This window comes from Cnephaeus nilssonii (genome assembly GCF_951640355.1).
Source record: "Cnephaeus nilssonii genome assembly, chromosome: X".
NCBI classification, from domain to species: Eukaryota; Metazoa; Chordata; class Mammalia; order Chiroptera; family Vespertilionidae; genus Cnephaeus; species Cnephaeus nilssonii.
Genome location: NC_137071.1, coordinates 49,125,227 through 49,140,628, shown reverse-complemented (window position 1 = coordinate 49,140,628; position 15,402 = coordinate 49,125,227). Strand labels below are relative to the sequence as shown.

The following is a 15,402-nucleotide window of genomic DNA, read 5'->3' as shown; positions in this document are numbered from 1 at the left end:
GTTTGTTTATTTATTTTTTAAATAAATCTTTAATGTTCAGATTATTACAGTCGTTCCTCTTTTTCCCCCCATAATTCCCCTCCACCCGGTTCCCACCCACCCCATACCCTTACCCCCCCCACTGTCCTCATCCATAGGTGTATGTTTTTTGTCCAGTCTCTTCCCGCACCCGTCACACCCCTTTCCCCCCCTCCCCCCGAGGATTGTCAGTCCACTCCTTTCTATGCCCCTGATTCTATTATATTCACCAGTTTATTCTGTTCATCAGATTTTTTATTCACTTGAATTTTAGATTCACTTGTTGATAGATATGTATTTGTTGTTCATAATTTTTATCTTTACCTTTTTTTAATTCTTTCTCTTCTTAAAGAATAGCTTTCAGCATTTCATATAATACTGGTTTGGCGGTGATGAACTCCTTTAGCTTTTTCTTATCTGTGAAGCTCTTTATCTGACCTTCAATTCTGAATGATAGCTTTGCTGGGTAAAGTAATCTTGGTTGTAGGTTCTTGCTATTCATCACTTTTAATATTTCTTGCCATTCCCTTCTGGCCTGCATAGTTTCTGTTGAGAAATCAGCTGACAATCGTATGGATGCTCCCTTGTAGGTAACTAACTGTTTTTCTCTTGCTGCTTTTAATATTCTCTCTTTGTCTTTTGCTCTGGCATTTTAATTATGATGTGTCTTGGTGTGGTCCTCTTTGGATTTCTTTTGTTTGGGGTTCTCTGTGCTTCCTGGACTTGTAAGTCTATTTCTTTCACCAGGTGGGGGAAGTTTTCTGTCATTATTTCTTCAAATAGGTTTTTAATATCTTGCTCTCTCTCTCTCTCTCTCTCTTTTGTTTACAGAGAGGAAGGGAGTGGGATAGAGAGTTAGAAACATCGATGAGAGAGAAACATCGATCAGCTGCCTCTTGCACACCCTCTACTGGGGATGTGCCCACAACCAAGGTACATGCCCTTGACTGGAATTGAACCTGGGACCCTTCAGTCCGCAGGCCGACGCTCTATCCACTGAGCCAAACCGGTCAGGGCTCTCTCTCTTCTTCTGGCACCCCCATAATTCGGATGTTTGTACACTTGAAGTTGTCCCAGAGACTCCTTACACTGCCTTCATATTTTTGGATTCTTTTTGCTTTTTGCTTTCCCGGTTGGGCGTTTTTTGCTTCTTCGTATTTCAAATCTTGGACTTGATTCTTGTGATCCTCTAGTCTGCTGTTGGATCTCTGTATATTATTCTTTATTACAGTCAGTGTATGCTTAACTTCTAGTTGGTCCCTTTTCATATCCTTGAGGGTCTCACAATTTATCGGTGGTTTCTAGAAAATTCTTGAAAAACCTTATAACCGTGGTTTTGAACTCTATATCCAGTCGTTTGCTTTCCTCCATTTCTTTCATTTGTGATCTGTTTCTTTTTCTCTGCATTTTGGCTGCTTCCCTGTGTTGATAGAGTGGCTTTGTGTGCTAGGTGTCCTATAGGGTCCAGTGGCTCAGCCTCCCCAGTTACCTGAGGTGGACACTCTTGGTGCACCCCTTTGTGGGCTGTGTGCACAGCCTTCTTGTAGTTAAGCCTTGATTGTTGTTGGTATCACTGGGAGGAATTGACCTCCAGGCCAATTGGCTGTGAGGATCAGCTGTGTCTACGATGGGAGAACTTCTGTTCTGGAGACACCTTTATGGGGCAAGACTTGCTTCAGTGGGGCTTTGGTGCTCACTGAGTCTGCCCCCTGAGTGTGTCCCTTATGGATCTGAGGAGTTGTAATCTGGATGGTCTCACTCTGACCCCTGGGTACACTGGCTCTTGGATCTCCAAGGAGGTGCTAATTTAGCCTCTGCTTGAGGCCACCCAGCAGGAGCTACGGAGAGATCTGCAAATTCCTCTTCTTTGTTTGGGTTTTGGAGGTGCCCAGATGAGGCCCAGCTGTGAAGCAATGCAAGCTGCTGTGGGGCTTTGGGCCTTCCTTTGGATGTTCTGGGTCTCTCTGACTCAGCTGCAGTTGTTAGGTAATTTTAGATTTTAAAGGACCAGGCCATTCATATGCAAAAGCCTCTGTGCACATCTTGAGTGGGGCGGGGTCTCAGGGAATTAACAGGATGAAGCAAACAGGTAAGGCTGATCCTTAGCCCTGCCCTAAGAGGCCTGGGTCTCAGTGTCCCTAGGTAATCGCTGCAAGCACCTCTTAGAGAAAGCTAACCTTGAGTTCAGCCCGATGCCAGACAGTCCAGTTTCTCCCTGTATGAGTCTGGGTCCCCAGAGTTCACCTGGAACTGGAGTTCAGAGCAGTTGGGAGCTTGTGTCTCCCTCCTGATTGAAAAAGTCAGCCGTGTACTCAGTTGCCAGCCCTTTCCTCGTGCACATGCCTCCGTACCCCTGCACTTTACTTCTGCACCTCCTCTGAGTCTCAGTGTGCTTTTCTCTTTCCTTCTAGTTATAGAATTTCCACTCAGCCAGCCTTCCTGTGGTTCTGGATGATGTCCGTTTTGTCTTTTAGTTGTAGTTTTGAAGTGATTATGCGAGGCAGCAATTTCAGGTGTTTACCTATGCCACCATCTTGGTTTCTCCTATCTTGCCTTTTGTTTAAAGATTATGGTTCTTCTCTGTGGCTTTGCTGCCCTGCGCCTCCTCAAGTGAAACCCTCTTCTAGTTGGATGCCCCTAGGATCCTCCTCCCTCTGCTTATCCCAGAAGCAGATGCCTGCAGAGTAAGGATTCCACAATCTATGGGGCCTTTGTTTTGGGTATAAAGGAAGAACTTCAGATCCTCTGAAGAGGCCTCCATTTTGGTTACTTTTTCCTCCTACAAAAGACAAGGATGATGGAGTTACTTCATTATATCCTAGAAAATAGCTTTTCCAGCATGAGGGCACTTTTCAGAATGTCAAGCAGTTATTGATTTTTGAATCTGAATTAGAGCTTTAAAATAAACATAAACTGCTCTTTCTCACTGCTGACATTTAATCTCATAACTGGGTTAAGCCATAGAATCCCCTGAGGTTGGCATTATTCCTATAGAACAATATTGTTTAAGGAACTGAGCTATACACCTTGATAAAGAAGCCCTTGCCATGGCTGGTGTTGTTAGTGGTTAGGGCATTGGCCCTGGCACCGAAGGGTTTCAGGTTCGATTCCTGTTCAAAGGCACATACTGTACTTGGGTTATACCGGTTTGATCCCCTACCCTGGTTGGGGCATGTGCGGGAGGCAATCAATCTATGTGTCTCTTTCATTTGGATGTTTCTCTCTCTCTCTCTCTCTCTCTCTCTCTCTCTCTCTCTCTCTCTCATCGCTCTCTCTTCCTTCTTCCCTCGCTTCCACTTTATCTAAAAACAATGGGAAAATATTCTCAGGTGAGAATAACCATAATAATAATAAAAGCCCAGACTGTTATCACATGAGCCCTGAGAATTTCCACAACTATTTCATCCTCATCACAAGGATTTTTTTGGGGGGGCGGGGAAGGGGGGCTCTTTTTAAGGATTATCCCACACTTTAAATTATGTAGCCATATATGTAGCATTGGAGTGTTTTGCTCAGTTCTAATGATGATAAATTTGTCACTGAGCCCAGAAGAGCAATTTCTTTTTAAAAAATTTATCTTTATTGTTGAAAGTATTACAGATGTCCCTTTTTTTAATCCATGGACCACTTCCACCCTGCACCAGAAGAGTAATGTCTGACATTGATTTTCTGAGTTGGCCGCTGCTTCAAATTGCACGCTATGCTATAACTCCTTACACTGAAAATCAGAATATCAGAAGGCCTTCATAACCTTTCATCAGTATAGTCAAAACCACCATGCATAGTATGGGATTCTCAAACTGGATGGTATCTTAAACTGGACCTCTGCCCTATATCTTTTCTTCTTAACCAAGTTATTGAAAGACACTTCTACATTTGCTGTCTACACTTCTTCATCACCCATTCACTCTTCAGTTCCACTCCAATCTGGCTTCTGCTGCTACTCCCTACTACACTGAAACAGTTCTCACCAAGGCCACTTTGTTGTTAAATCCAATAGACAGCTCTCAGAATGAATCTTACTGACTCTGAGGTGTTTGATTCAGTTGACCACTTCAACCTTCTCAAAACTTTCTTCTCCTTTGATTTTCCCCTTTTAATGTTAATTTTTATGTTTGCTGATTATATAAGTAATGTATGCTCTTTATGGAAAAACAAGAATACAAAAAACTGATAAGGATAAAAAGAAAAAGAGTCTGTAACACCACCACTCAGAGATGGTTATTATTAATAGGTTTAAAAGTTTATAGTTGTTTTTCAATGAAAAGATAGAAACATACTTTTTTAGAAATATACTTTTAAAATAAAATATTCATCATATGATACATGTTATTATTTTTATTGAGGCATAATAACATATAACATATTATTTTTAGGTGTACAACATTATGACTCAATATTTGTGTATATTGTGAAATGATCACCACAATAAGTCTAGTTATCATCCATCACCATACATAACAACAATTTTTTTTCTTATGAGGAGAATATTTAACATCTACTCTCTTAGCAACTTTCAAATTTGCAGTATAATATTATTAACTGCATTTACCATGCTGTATGTTATATCTCCATGACTTATTTATTTGACAACTAGAAGTGTTTGTATCTTTTGACTCCCTTAACCCAGTTTGTCTACCTTTCACCCACCACCTCTGGCAACCACCAATCTTCCCTGCAATACATATTATTTTATACCTGGTATCCTCTCTCACTTGCCATTATAGCATGACCATTTTAAAATGTCCAGCTGGTGTAGCTCAGTGGTTGAGTTTCCACCCATGAACCAAGAGGTCCCCAGTTCGACTCCCAGTCAGGGCAGATGCCCGGGTTTCAGGCTCGATCCCTAGTAGGGGGCGTCTGTCTCTCTATCCCTCTCCCTTCCTCTCTCTCTAAAAATCAATAAAAACATACTGAAAAATAAATAGCCCTAGCTGGTTTGGCTTGGTGGATAGAACATCGGACCGAGGACTGAAGGGTCCCGGGTTGATTCCAGTCAAGGGCACATATCCTGGTTGGGGCGCATGTGAGAGGCAACCAATTGATGTGTCTCTCACACATCAATGTTTCTTTCTCTAAACACCCACCCCCTTCTACTCTCTCTAAAATTCAATGGAGAGGAGCCAGCTGAGCGAGGTGAGAAGTGTGGATGTCGTTTCCCATTTTCATCGTATAGACAGCTCTACTGCCAAGATGGTCAATGTGCCTAAAACCCAAAGGACTTTCTGTAAGAAGTGTGGAAAGCATCAATCTCACAAAGTGACCCAGTATAAGAAGGGGAAGGATTCCCTGTATGCCCATGGAAAGAGGTGCTATGGTAGGAAGCAGAGTGGCTACAGTGGGTAGACAAAGTCAATTTTCTTTTTTTTTGAATTTCTTTATTGATTAAGGTGTCACATATTTGTCCTCATCCCCTCATTCCCATCCCACACCCCTCTCCACAGATGCCCCAACCCCGTGTTGAACTTAACCATTGGTTAGGCTCATATGCATGCACACAAGTCCTTTGGTTCATCTCTCCCCCCTCCCCCCACCCTCCCCTATCCTCCCTCTGAGGCCTGATAGTCCGATCGATGCCTCCTTGTTTCTGGTTCTGTTCTTGTTCATCAGTCTATGTTGTTCATCATTTCCCCTAGATGAGCGAGATCATGTGCACTAGAGATATACTTATAAGAACCGAATGTGAGACGAGCAATAATAGTTATTCTGACAGGCAAATGAATCAGTCTGTAGTGAGTTTCTTTCTGGACCCACAGTTCTTTTGAGACCCAATATCAATGTCCACCAGTTCCTTATGTGTACATGTCGGCACTGACCCCTCAGCTCTGGATGGTGGACAAATGGTGGTAATGCAGGTCCGACTCCCTCTGGTTTGGTCTCGGCCGGACCCAGGGGCATGGCTTAACCCGGACCTGGGACCCAGCCTCACCCGGATCCAGGGGCAAACGGCCTCACCCGGACCCGGGATCCAGCTTCACCCGGACCCAGGGGCGCGTGGCCTCACCCGGACCCAGGGGCGCGTGGCCTCTCCCAGACCCAGGGTCGCGTGGCCTCACCTGGACCCGGGACCCAGCCTCACCCGGATCCAGGAGCACACGGCCTCACCTGGACCTGGGATCCAGCTTCATCCGGACCCAGGGGAGCGTGGCCTCACCCGGACCTGGGATCCAGCTTCCCCCAGACCCAGGGGCGTGTGGCCTCACCCGGACCAAGGGGCGCACGGCCTCACCCGGACCCGGGACCCAGCCTCACCCGGATCCAGGGGCACACGGCCTCACCTGGATCCGGGATCCAGCTTCCCCCGGACCCAGGGGTGCATGGCCTCACTCGGACCCAGGGGCGCACGGCCTCACCCGGACCCAGGGGCGCGTGGCCTCTCCCAGACCCAGAAGCGCGTGGTCTCATCTGGATCTAGGGGCACACGGCCTCACCCGGACCCGGGATCTAGCTTCCGCCGGACCCAGGGGCGCGTGGCCTCACCCGGATCCAGGGGCGTGTGGCCTCTCCCAGACCCAGGGTCGTGTGGCCTCACCTGGATCCAGGGGCACACGGCCTCACCCGGACCTGGGATCCAGCTTCACCCGGACCCAGGGGCACGTGGCTTTACCCGGACCCAGGGACGCGTGGCCTCACCTGGGCCCGGGACCCAGCCTCACCTGGATCCAGGGGCACACGGCCTCGCCCAGACCCAGGATCTAGCTCCCCCCGGACACAGGGGCGTGTGACCTCACCCGGACCCAGGGGCGCGTGGCCTCTCCCAGACCCAGGGTCGCGTGGCCTCACCCGGACCTGGGACCCTGCCTCACCCGGATCCAGGGGCACACGGCCTCACCTGGACCCGGGATACAGCTTCCCCCGGATCCAGGGGCGTGTGGCCTCACCCAGACCCAGGGGCGCGTGGCCTCACCCGGACCCAGGGGCGTGTGGCCTCACCCGAACCCAGGGGTGCGTGGCCTCTCCCAGACCCTGGGGCGCGTGGCCTCACCCGGATCCAGGGGCACACAGCCTTACCCGGACCCAGGATCCAGCTTCACCTGGACCCAGGGGTGTGTGGCCTTACCCGGACCCAGGGGCGCGTGGCCTCTCCCGGGCCCGGGACCCAGCCTCACCCGGATCCAGGGGCACACGGTCTCACCCGAACCCAGATCTAGCTTCCCCCAGACCCAGGGGCGTGTGGCCTCACCCGGACCCAGGGGCGCGTGGCCTCTCCCAGACCCTGGGGCGCGTGGCCTCACCCGGACCCAAGTGCGCGAGGCCTCACCCGGACCCGGGACCCAGCCTCTCCCGGATCCAGGGGCATACGGCCTCACCCGGACCCGGGATACAGCTTCACCTGGACCCAGGGGCGCGTGGCCTCACCCGGACCCAGGGGCACGTGGCCTCTCCCAGACCCAGGGTCACGTGGCCTCACCCAGGTCCAGGGGCGCACGGCCCCACCCGGACCCAGGTACCAGCCTCACCCGGACCTAGGGGCGCATAGCCTCACTGGGACCCAGGGGGGCGGCCCCACCTGGACCTGGAACCCAGCCTCACCCGGACCCAGGGGCGTGCGGCCTTACCCGGATCCAGGGGCATGTGGCCTAACCCGGACCCAGGACCCAGCCTCACTCTGACCCAGTTCCCAGCCTCACCTGGACCCAGGGGCGCGCGGCTTCACCCGGATCCGGGACCCAGCGGGGTTTCGTCTTCTTGATCCCAATTCCTGTTGGTCAATTCCCTCTCAGCAATTCCTTCGGCCATTTTCTCAGAGCTCCAGGGCAGCCGCCGCAGAACTCGTTGGGCGGCGGGCTCGGCGAAGCTCCGGTGTGCCCGGTGCGTGGCGGCGGGCTGGTCCGGGGTGGCTGCGTCGGCCCTTGGGTCTGCAGCGGTGGCCGGTCGCCGAGCGTGCACACCTGGCTGCTTCCAGGGCGTTGAGATTCTTGAAGGACTCGGGGGTCAGCAAGCACGGAGTCTCCCACCCCATGTCTCCCAGGGGCTCGTCTGTCCGTGCTCGGCAGCGAGTGGAGCCTTCCCCTCAGCCGGAGACCGCCGGGGGAACTGCGCCGAGCACGTTCCAGGCCGCCATTGTGTCGCCTGAGCCGTAGTTCTTAAAGTGTGATCTTTGGGTCACCGGCATAAGCATCATCCCGCGTACCCCTCTCTTTTATTCTAGTTGTAGAGCATCTGCTCAGCCAGCCCTCCGGTGGTTCTGGATGGTGTCTGCTCTGCTCTCCCGTCGTAGTCTCAAAATTGTTGTGGTAGGCAACAATCAGGCTTCCGCCCTATGCCTCCATCTTGGTCCTCCTTTGTATAGTTAAGTCTTGATTGTTGTTGGTGTCACTGGGAGGAATTGTCCTCTAGGCCAATTGGCTGTGCGGACCCTCTGTGTCTATAAAGGAAGAGTTGCTATGCAGGAGACACGTTTATGGGCCGGGTCTTGGTGCAGCAAGGCTTTGGCGCTCACTGAGTCTGCCTCTTGAATGTGTCCCTTATGCGAGTGGTTGAAATCTGGTGTCATCTCACACCGACCACTAGATGCCCTCGTTTCTGGGTCTCCAATGTAGTGTAGGTCAGCTACTGCCTGCGGCCACTCAGCAGGAATTACAGTAAAAACTGCAGTTTCCTCCTCCTGTCTGAGCGGCCCTGGAGCAGTCCGACTAGAACTGCAGTTTATCTGGTCAAGCTGCCACAGGGCAGGCCACCCACATGCAAAAGCCGTTGCTTGGAGCCCAGGTGGGCCTGCAAAACGTGCGGGGCGGGTCTGCAAAACGTGCGGGGTGGGTCCCAGGGCGGGGCGGGGTCTCAGGGCGCCACCAGGCCATGGCGTGGCGAACCGCAATGGCTGCAAGTCTGCTTTTTCTGCTTTCCATGTTTTTAAGCCCCCTCGTTCCGCGCTCCAGAGCAGCAAACACTGATTGCTGGGCGCACCTCCGCAAGGAAGTTACTCCCACTCTCCGACACGAAGGCCGACAGTCCAGCCTCTCCCCGCAGGCGTCTGGGTCTCCCGCGTGTCCCCAGAAGCTGGATTTCAGGGTGATGGGGAGCTAATCTCCCCTAGGGTTGGAAAAAAAGCCGCACAACCCTTCCCCCGCCACCAGCCCGACCCACGCGCCTCCTCACCTTATCCCCTCCGAGTTCGCTCTTTCCTCTTCCCTCTTAGCTGTAAATCCACCATTCAGCCAGCTCTACTGTGGTTCTGGGTGGCAGATGCTCTGTCCTCCAGTTGTATTTTTGAAATTGCTGTGTGCGGCGAAGTTCATTTGTTTAACTTTGCTGCCTTCTTGGTTCTCCTCTCTCAAAATGGCTAAAGGACTTGAATGTAAGACGGGAAATCCTAAAAATCCTCTAAGTCGGTGTCGGCGGCCACCGGGTCCCCGAGGATCTCACTGGGCAGCTCAGCCAGGTCGGTGACGCGGATGGGCCCGTCCTGCAGAAAGATGGTCTCTTCCTTCACCGAGAGCCACTGCGCCGAGTCCGCGGCCGCCGCCACAGCAGCTGCCGCGGCTGCCCACGAGCTCATGACCCCGGCTGAGGTGCTGACTGAGAGGAGCAGCCGCCCGGCCTGGGGAGACACGAGCAGGAGTCGCTGTGCTTACCAGTCCATCTTTTAGTTTTATTTCCGAAACTGCCATGCGAGGCAACAGATCAGCCGTTCACCTCCGCCGCCATCTTGGCTCCTTTATAGACAAAGTCAATTTTCCAAAAAAAGGCTGAAACCACAAAGAAGATTGTGCTAAGGCTTGAATGTGTTGAGCCTACCTGCAGATCCAAGAGGATGCTGGCCATTAAGAGATGCAAGCATTTTGAATTCGGAAGAGATAAGAAGACAAAGGGCCCAGTGATCCAGTTCTAAGCTTTGGGATTCTTTTATTTTTGAGAGGAAAATGTTGAAGCTGTAGAAAATAAATGCAGTGATATTCTTGATGAAAAAATCAATGGAAAAATATCCTTGGGTGAGGATTAAAATATCACTAAGTATTACTCTAAAACAGGATTTTAAAGGGCTATATTGGCCCAGCCAGCATGGCTCAGTGGTTGAGCGTCGACCTATGAACCAGGAGGTCACAGTTTGATTCCTGGTCAGGGTGGGGTATGCAGGAGCAGCCAATCAATGATTCTCTCTCATCATTGATGTTTCTATCTCTCTCTCCCTCTTCCTTTCTCTCTGAAATCAATAAAAAAAAATTTTAAATGGCTACATCATCTCCTTTAATTTTTTTCTTTTTGTTAATCATCACCTGAGGATATTTTTTCATTGATTTTTAGAGAGAGTGGAAGGGAGGGGGAGAGACAGAGAGAGAGAAAAACATCTCTCACATGGATTGGTTATCTCCCACAGGCTCCCTGACCAAGGCGGGGATCAAGCCTGCAACTGAGGTACATGCCCTTGACCAGAATCGAACCCAGGGCCCTTCAGTCCTCGGGTCGATGCTCTATTCACTGAGCCAAACTAGCTAGGGCATCTCCTTTAATTTTTGTTATATTTTTCTCTACTGGGTTTTTAATCTCTGACTGCTCCATGCTTTCCTCTTACTCTGCCCCTTAAATGTTTCTCAGAGTTCTATTTCATCAAATGTTTCTCAGAGTTCCATTTCATCTGTTCTTATCACTTCTCAAACTCTCCCAGAGCAGTCTCATCTGTTCCCATAGCTTCATCTGGATCTTCAAGCCAGATCTCACTCCTCGTCTCCAAATATATAATCTCTTCCGCTCCCAAACAGGCTATTACTCCAGTGTCCCCTTATCCCAGTGAATGAATGGTATTATATCTACCCAATTGCCCAAGCCAAGAATCTGGGGAGTAAGTATTAGCTTCTTCGTCTTGTCACCCTCCTACCACTTTGTATTCAATAAATAACTAAACTCTGTAAGTTTTATCTTCTCATACCTTCTGACTCCTCCTCTTCCTTTCTATTCCACTTCCACTGCCATGGTATAGACTCTGATAATTTTACAATTGAAATAGTAAGCCAGTTTCCCATCTCCTTACCTCCATTCATGGCCTTTTCCCATGCATTTTCCAAACTTTCTTCAGTGTGGTCTTTCTAAAATGTATATAATCATATCTAATAATATATCTAATAGTATATAATATATCTAATCATATCATTTCCCTGCTTAAAATCATCCATTGGCTTCTCACTGCCTTTGGCATAAAACCTGCCTATAATACCTTTTCCCCACTTCTTTACTGTTTTTCATTCTTTGAAACTCAGCTCAGGTAGTTTGCCCTTTGCATACAAAGGCTAAGGATTGATGAGAGGTAGCCAGTGACCTTTTGTGCTAAATTCAAGAATTTAGTTTTTTTTAAAATATATATTTATTGACTTCAGAGAGGAAGGGAGAGTGAGAGAGAGGTAGAAACCTCAATAATGATTCAATTATGAGAGATAATAATTAATTGGCTGCCTCCTGCAACCTGTGCATGTGCCCTGACTAGGAATCAAACCTTGACCTCCTGGTTCTTAGGTCGACACGCAAACACGGAACCACGCCAGTCAGGCAAATTTAGATTTTATTCTGTTTTATCTATCCTTCTTTTTCTCCTCTGCACTGTATATCTCTGAGATAGCACTCATCATAGCCCACCATATTGTCTGTTTACTTGTTGTCTCTTCAATTAGAATAGTTTTAAAGGGCAGGGACCATTCATCTCTGTATGAGCACCTATGTGCCTAGCACATAGTAGTTGTTTAGAAAAAGTTAGATGAATGACAATTGAATGAATAAATGGATCTTGGCCATATGCCAGGTATCATTTCCAAAATTGGAATGATCTGCATAGCAGCCTTAGCTAAAAGCATGTCCACAATTGCCTGGAATAGAACCTGCTACTGAGAGACCATAGAGGTGTATTATACATCTCAACCTCCTTGGCCTGCATCACCCATCACAGTTAGCACCCTTCCAAGGGAAATGATGCAGGGAGTTCAGTAAAATAATCACTTTTCAGGGAAAGATTAATTCCTGGGTCATGGTAACCTCCATTTACAAATGGCTCCAAAGAGTTTTTGGTTTCTACCTCCCTGCCTCTTCTGCACCAGTCACTATTCTCTCCAGCTACTTGTAACCCATTGGCTGGAGACAATGGAGCTACATTGACCCCAGCTTATTTTTTTAAATGTGTAGATAAGAATTTTGTCTGACTTGTGTCACCTTTCCTACCTTATCACCCTGAAGCAAACTGGTTGAAAATTACCAAGGCTGCTCAAAGCCTGTTGTTGGAGATTTGCCAACAGGGTTTACCAGATTTCTCTTCTCTCAATATGTCACTTCATGTTCAGTAACAGGAGTTGGTCTTGCTGAATTACTAATGAGGTGATGTCTCAAGACGTGGCTCCACAGTTTTTGTTTCATTTAGATAAATATTTGTTAAGTACCTATCACTTGCCAGGAACTCTGTTAGGGGCCATAGAGGAAGTGAAGATGAACAAGGCAAGTCTCACTAGTTGTTTAAATAACCAGCTCTAATATAAAGTAAGTGGAATAAGTGTTAAACATAGGTATAAGCAACATGTTGTGGGAACACAGGTGAAAAAAGGAAGGGAGGTGGGAACTCATGTTTACTAAGTACCCATTTATGATGGCAACTCCTGTCACATGTATTATCATAGAGGTTAATTCTGACTAGGGGAATCTGCAAAGTCTTCATGCATCGAGACATTTGAGTTGGGCCTTGAAATATGAGTAAGAATTTGGCAGGAGGAAAATCAAAGTAAGGGCACTCAAAGTTGAGAGAACAATATGTGAAAAATCAACAGGGCATGAAAGTGCATGAACTGTTCTAGGAACATGGAGTATTGGGCATGGCTAGGTCATGGGGTAAAAAAGGGTAGTGTGGATACTGAAGCATGGAAAGATGGGCTGACACCAGATTTGGAATAAGTTTTTTGTTTTTAATCCTCACCATTGGATATTTTCCCATTGATTTTTAGAGAGAGTGGAAGAGGGAGGGAAAGACAGAGATAAATATTGATATTAGAGAGACACATCAATTGGTTGCCTCCTGCACAAGCCCTGACAAGAGCCCGGGCTGGGGAGGAGCCTGCAACCAAGGTACGTGCCCTGGATCGGAATTGAACCTGGGACCCTTTGGTCCGTAGACTGATGCTCTATCCACTGAGCCAAACCAGCTAGGGCTGGAGAAGTTTTTTTAAAACTTTTTAAAATTATTATTTTTTTCTTTTTGGAGAGAGAGAGAGAGAGAGAGAGAGAGAGAGAGAGAGAGATCGAAGTGAGAGAGAAACATTGATCAGTTGCCTCCTGCTTGTGCCCCCACAGGGGATCTAACATAACCCTGGTATGTGTCCTAACCAGGAATCACACTGCCACCTCTTGGTGTGTAGAACGATGCTCCAACCAAATGAGCCACCCGGTCAGTGCTTGGAGGAGTTTTGATGCCTAAGTTGGACATTTGAATTTTATTTAGTAGGGAATGAGGAATCACTAAAAGCTTATCAACGAGGTGAATGACAAGTTGGAAATGACGCTTTAAGGAAATTAACTTGGTGGGATGAACTAGGGAGGGGGTAGACCAGAGGTTGCAAGATAGGTAGCAGGCTTTGTCAATAATCTAGGTATGAAGTTATAAAAATTTGATATAGGGAAGTGTTAGTAGTGACAGATCCAATAAGACTTCAAGATGCAATGTGGTATAGTACAAAGTGCATTGGGTCCTAGCTGGTTTGGCTCAATGGATAGAACGTTGGCCTGCAGACTGAAAGGTCCCAGGTTTGATTCCGATCAAGGGCATATGCCAGATTGTGGGCTCGATCCCCAGTAGGGGATGTGCAGAAGGCAGCCAATCAATTATTCTCTCTCATCATTGATGTTTCTATCTCTCCCTCTCCCTTCATCTATGAAATCAATAAAAATATATTAAAAAACGACAAACAAACAACAACAAAAACAAAGTGCATAGGGTTCCAATAGCTCTGGGTTCCAGTCCTAACTCCCATTTAGAGGCTATGTCAATCTGCCTTTCAGGAATTCAATTTTATTTTCTGAATAAAAAAAAGGTGAAGCTTGAAGAAATAAGTATCTTTAAGGTCTCTTCTAGCTCTAATGCCCTCTGGTTTAGACTAAAGTCACTTGCCCAAAATCACAGAGCCAGGACTTGGTCCCAGGCAGTCTTGTCCATAGAGGCAGTGTGCTTGACCACTAAACCATGTAGACAGTTATATAGGACTAATTGACAACATTTTATTTTATTTTATTTTCAATTTTTTAATTAAGGTATTATATGTGTACATATCTTACCATTGCCCCCCCACCCCACTCCCATATATGCCCTCACCCCGCAGAGTTTTGCATCCATTGGTTATGCTTATATGCATGCATACAAGTCCTTTGATTGACCTCTTATCTCCCCCACCTCTCCCTAACCTTCCCCTTGTAATTTGACAGTCTGTTTGATGCTTTACTGTCTCTGTATCTATCTTTTTGTTCAAGTTTATAATGTTCTTTATTATCCATAAATGAGTGAGATCATGTGGTATTTTTCTTTCATTGACTGACTTATTTCACTTAACATAATGTTCTCCAATTCCACCCAGGTTGCTGCAAATGACAAGAATTCCTTCTTTTTTATGGCAGCATAGTATTCCATTGTGTAGATGTACCACAGTTTTCTGATCCAGTCATCTGCTGACGGGCACCTAGGCTGTTTCCAAATCTTAGCTATGGTGAATTGTGCTGCTATGAACATAGGGGTGCATATATCCTTTCTAATTGGTGTTTCTAGTTTCTTCGGATATATTCCCAGGAGTGGGATTACTGGGTCAAATGGGAGTTCCATTTTCAGTTGTTTGAGGAAACTCCATACTGTTCTCCACAGTGGCTGCACCAGTCTGCATTCCCACCAGCAGTGCACGAGGGTTCCTTTTTCTCTGCATCCTCGCCAACACTTGTCGTTTGTTGATTTGTTGATGATAGCCATTCTGACAGGTGTGAGATGGTACCGCATTGTTGTTTTGATTTGCATCTCTCGGATAATTAGTGACGTTGAGCATGTTTTCATGTGTCTCTTGGCCTTCCTTCTGTCTTCTTTTGAAAAGATTCTATTTAGGTCTGTTGCCCATTTTTTTATTGGATCATTTATCTTCCTTTTATTAAGTTGTATAAGCTGCCTGTAGATGTTGGAGATTAAACCTTTATCAGTGATGCCATTTGCAAATATGTTCTCCCATGTAGTGGGCCTTCTTGTTGTTTTGTTGATGGTTTCTTTTGCTGTGAAAAAGCTTTTTATTTTTATGTAGTCCCATTTGTTAATTTTCTCTTTAGCTTCCATTGCCCTAGGGGCAGTGTCAGTGAAGAATTTCTTTTGGCATATGTCTGACATTTTGCTGCCTGTGGATTGCTCTAGTATTTTTATGGTTTCCCGTCTTATGTTTAAGTCCTGTATCC

General features: G+C 47.3%; 1 protein-coding gene across 1 annotated transcript; it reads left to right on the top strand.

Annotated features, from left to right (window-relative positions):
- Positions 1-5,211: 5,211 nt before the first annotated feature.
- LOC307095301 (large ribosomal subunit protein eL42-like) lies at positions 5,212-9,850 on the top strand (the record flags this gene model as incomplete). The annotated part of the gene is made up of 3 exons (XM_079764541.1): positions 5,212-5,356; positions 9,490-9,530; positions 9,683-9,850. The coding sequence occupies 3 exons, from the start codon at positions 5,212-5,214 to the stop codon at positions 9,848-9,850; spliced, it is 354 nt and encodes a 117-aa protein (XP_079620667.1).
- Positions 9,851-15,402: the final 5,552 nt, after the last annotated feature.